Source organism: Seriola lalandi, unplaced genomic scaffold, assembly GCF_002814215.2.
Source record: "Seriola lalandi dorsalis isolate HSWRI2012SDOR001 ecotype SW California unplaced genomic scaffold, Sedor1 jcf7180002054481, whole genome shotgun sequence".
Lineage (NCBI taxonomy): Eukaryota > Metazoa > Chordata > Actinopteri > Carangiformes > Carangidae > Seriola > Seriola lalandi.
In genome coordinates this window covers 391,043-395,012 of record NW_019525034.1, presented here as the reverse complement: position 1 = coordinate 395,012, position 3,970 = coordinate 391,043, and the positions used below count along the sequence as shown (strand labels likewise).

The 3,970-nt window shown below is 48.1% G+C and overlaps 1 protein-coding gene across 1 annotated transcript in view; it reads right to left on the bottom strand.

Moving 5' to 3' along the window:
* Positions 1 to 1,123: 1,123 nt before the first annotated feature.
* LOC111659495 (carbohydrate sulfotransferase 8-like) overlaps positions 1,124 to 3,970 on the bottom strand; it is a 4,622-nt gene continuing 1,775 nt past the window's right edge. The window contains exon 2 of the mRNA XM_023412474.2: positions 1,124 to 3,782. Coding sequence (XP_023268242.2) covers positions 2,718 to 3,779 — 1,062 coding nt within the window. The 5' untranslated portion in view covers positions 3,780 to 3,782 and the 3' untranslated portion in view covers positions 1,124 to 2,717. The remainder of the gene's footprint in view (positions 3,783 to 3,970) is intronic.

Below are 3,970 nucleotides of genomic sequence, written 5' to 3'. Positions count from 1 at the left end.
CCCCCCCCCCATCACCACCCATCACCCCCCATCACCACCCTGGAGGCATGGAGGTGACAGATGTGAAGCTGCTGCTGCAGGACACACACACACATACACACATACACACATACACACCTACATACATATACACACACACACACACACACACACACACACACACACACACACACACACACCAGGACAGGTGTGTGATGTACAGGTGAAGTCACACACCGAGTCTCTTGTGGTTTTGACTTTGTTGTTATTACACAAATGAAAACAACCAATCACAGGACATCATGTGACGGCCTCGGAGACAGCAGGTGTTTCCTGGTGTTCACAGCAGCAGGTTCCTCACCTTCCTCCTGAAGTGATCTGCTTTAACAACCTCCCTGGTGGTTTTTCAGGGTCAATACGGATTATTGATAATCAAGAGACTGATAACTGATACGTCAACACAGAGCTACTGCTGCTGTATCATGTCACACAGAACTGGTTGATTTGGGTTGTTCTCACCTGAGAGCTGACTCACCTGGCGACCTAAAGATGCTCTTTGATCAGTTTTATCATGCATTGTTGTTATTATCACCAAGAAAGATGTTTGAGCCCTAAAAACGAAACACAGGAAAACGTTTACTCAGATATTTTATTTGACCTTTCACCTTTAGGGCAACGCTGAGGAAGAGATCTTTATCTTCATCTTCATCATCTTCATCATGATCTTCATGATCTTCATCATCATCACCATCTTCATCTTCACCATCATCATCATGTCACTCCTTTCACCTGTTTGATTGGTTGATAATATCTTTATATTATATATCAATATTCCTAAAAATTGTTTTTTTCTCTTGAATTTTTACATTTTTGATTCTTGTAAAATTACAACTTTTTCTTTCAATATTGTCACTTTCTTCTCAAACTTTCAGACGAGTTTCTTCCCTCATTGGGCTCTGACGCTCCGTCACAGAAACATTAACAGACGGATGAAGCGTGGACTGATAAACCTGCTATCAGAAAACAAACAGGGCCAGGATCCGTCTCAGTCCAGAACCGGAACCGGAACCAGAACCAGAACCAGAACCAGAACCAGAACCAGAACCATCAGGTCTTTGCAGCAGCACAGAAACTCACAGCTACATTAAGAACAAGACTCTCACACTTTATTTGTATTCAGAAAAACAAAGAGCTGACGTATCGCAGCAGGTGAGATGGCAGTGTTAAGGCTCAGAGGTGAGGTCGCGTCAGTTTGGCAAAGAGAGTCAGAGCGAAGACGAAGAGTCAGCAAACCAAACCTTCAGTGTTCTGTCCATCAACAACATGACAACCACATGACCACAGCTTCACCACTGTCCCGCTGACAGAGATCCTCACCTGTCCACCAGCTGTGTCACCTGTCCACATGTCTCATCAGGAGACGACAGTTCAGTCCCAGCTGAGTCTCTTCCTGAAGCTCGTCTGAAGATGAACAAAGGAGAAGTCTGAGTCTTGTGTTTGTGTCTGGACACGGTTACAGTTTGTGATGTGAATGTAAACATGGAAGATGAGCATGTTAGCTTCTCTGTGAGCATTAGCTTCTCAGTGAACGTTAGCTTCTCTGTGAGCATTAGCTTCTCAGTGAACGTTAGCTTCTCTGTGAACATTAGCTTCTCTGTGAGCATTAGCTTCTCAGTGAACGTTAGCTTCTCTGTGAGCATTAGCTTCTCTGCAAAAACGTTAGCTTCTCTGTGAGCATTAGCTTCTCTGCAAAAACGTTAGCTTCTCTGTGAGCATTAGCTTCTCTGCAAAAACGTTAGCTTCTCTGTGAATGTTAGCTTCTCTGTGAGCATTAGCTTCTCTGCAAAAACGTTAGCTTCTCTGTGAATGTTAGCTTCTCTGTGAACATTAGCTTCTCTGCAAAAACGTTAGCTTCTCTGTGAGCATTAGCTTCTCAGTGAACGTTAGCTTCTCTGTGAGCATGTTAGCTTCTCTGCAAAAACGTTAGCTTCTCTGTTAGCATTAGCTTCTCAGTGAACGTTAGCTTCTCTGTGAGCATGTTAGCTTCTCTGCAAAAACGTTAGCTTCTCTGTGAGCATTAGCTTCTCAGTGAACGTTAGCTTCTCTGTGAGCATGTTAGCTTCTCTGCAAAAACGTTAGCTTCTCTGTTAGCATTTAGCTTCTTTGTGAACGTTAGCCTCTGTGAAACGTTAGCTTGTCTGATAGGTTTATGCGCAGTTCTGTCGAAGAATAATTCACAACTTATCCAAAGTGTCTTTTGTGCTTCTTCTGTCTCATGTGACAGTGAACTGACTGAACTGTTGGTCAGACAAAACAAAACATCTCAAGATGTCACCGTAAAAAATCTGATAAAACAAACACATAAATAAACAACCTGAGTGGACGTCATGTGGTCGTCATGTGGACGTCACGTGGACACAGCTGGTGTTCAGGCGTTAATCTGTACATTGAGTTCTATAAAAACTGTCACTTCCTGTTTGAAATGGTTTGACAAACAAAGCCTTCTGATGAAACATGAAACTGCATCACGACAGAAAGATTTAAAACCCAGAAGAAAACACCTTGATCTGGGAAAACATCTGGACCCAGAAACATCAGAAACATCTGTCTCAGTCTCAGTGACTGCAGCATTAAAACATCCTGCAGCCATGGTCCTGTCATCACCCAGAGCTCAGCTCTGACAGTCCGCTGTGTTCAACATGGCAGCGCTGCAGTGCATTATGGTTCGTGCCTGATGCTCAGTGCAGGTCTTTGAAGGGTTTGGGGTAGTTGAACATCAGGTAGTCCATGTAGTAGAAGTCGAAGGCCTTCTGCCGCTCCGTGGCGTTGAGCTGTGAGAAGTATTTCTGGGTGATTATGGAGGAAGTCCTCTCAGCCAGGGGGTTCCTGTCTTTGAAAGCGGGGAAGGTGAGGTTCCTGGGCGCGCCCACGCTCTGCAGCAGGAAGTTGGCTTCTTCCTCCAGACTCTCGAACTTCCCGATGAAGTTGTAGCTGAGGAGGCAGGGGTTACACAGCTGACTGACCGGCTCCCAGTGGATGTCCATCCCCACCGGCCGATGCACATCCAACAGGTACTGGACGAACTCCCTGAAGGTGACGCCGGCGCCGGTGCGCAGTGCGGTGCGTGTAGCATTGGTGCGGTATCTGGAGATGATGGGGCGTCCGAACACGGGGTGGTAGTACGAGTTCGGACTCTCAAACTTGTCCCGAAAGGCTGACACCAGGCGCTCGAAGGGCTCCCTGACGAACAGCACCTTGGTGTAGGAGCGGAGTCTCTCTGCGATGCCAGCGCGGTCGTAGCTCTCCAGCCGCCGCAGGTGGTTGGCGTAATGTGCCGCGTCGTGAGGTATGTCTCTGGTGGAGGTGGCGCTGCCGCCCAGTACCATCAGCACCCGTTTCCAGTTGGAGCAGCCGGCTTTGGGCACCTCGCAGTACAGCAGCTGGGACCGGTCCTCCACGTAAACCCGCGACACCTGACGCTGGGAGACCGGCTGCTCTGTGACGCCCGGGTGGTATTTGGTACAGACTTCGCTCAGCAGGCGGCGGCGGGATTCCTGCGTCCTAGCCAGCTTCAGCTGCTGCTCCTCCTCTCCACCAGCGGAGGCGCTGGAGGCGGTGAGGCTGCTCTTCAGAAGCAGCTTCCTGTGACGTTTGGTGACCGGCTGTTTGGACGCAACCGCAGAGTCGTCGAACTCGGCGGCAGAGGCAGACGCCTGCTCCGGTCTGAGGTCAATGACCTCTGACCTCACGCCGCCACCTCCGTCACTCTGCTCTGCAGCTGAGACTCCGTCGCTCTCCATGTCCTGAAATAGAGACAGTCGACCACAGGTCAGTGAGGCGGGGAAATCATTAGTTTTTATTATTGTTTCCTTCCTGTTTCCTTCAGGTTTTGAATGACGGAATAATTCTCCATCTTCACTGGATCTCAGGCTACAATCAGCTGATTTATCTTCAGCTCATAGAACAGTTGAATCACTCTCAGCTCACTGAT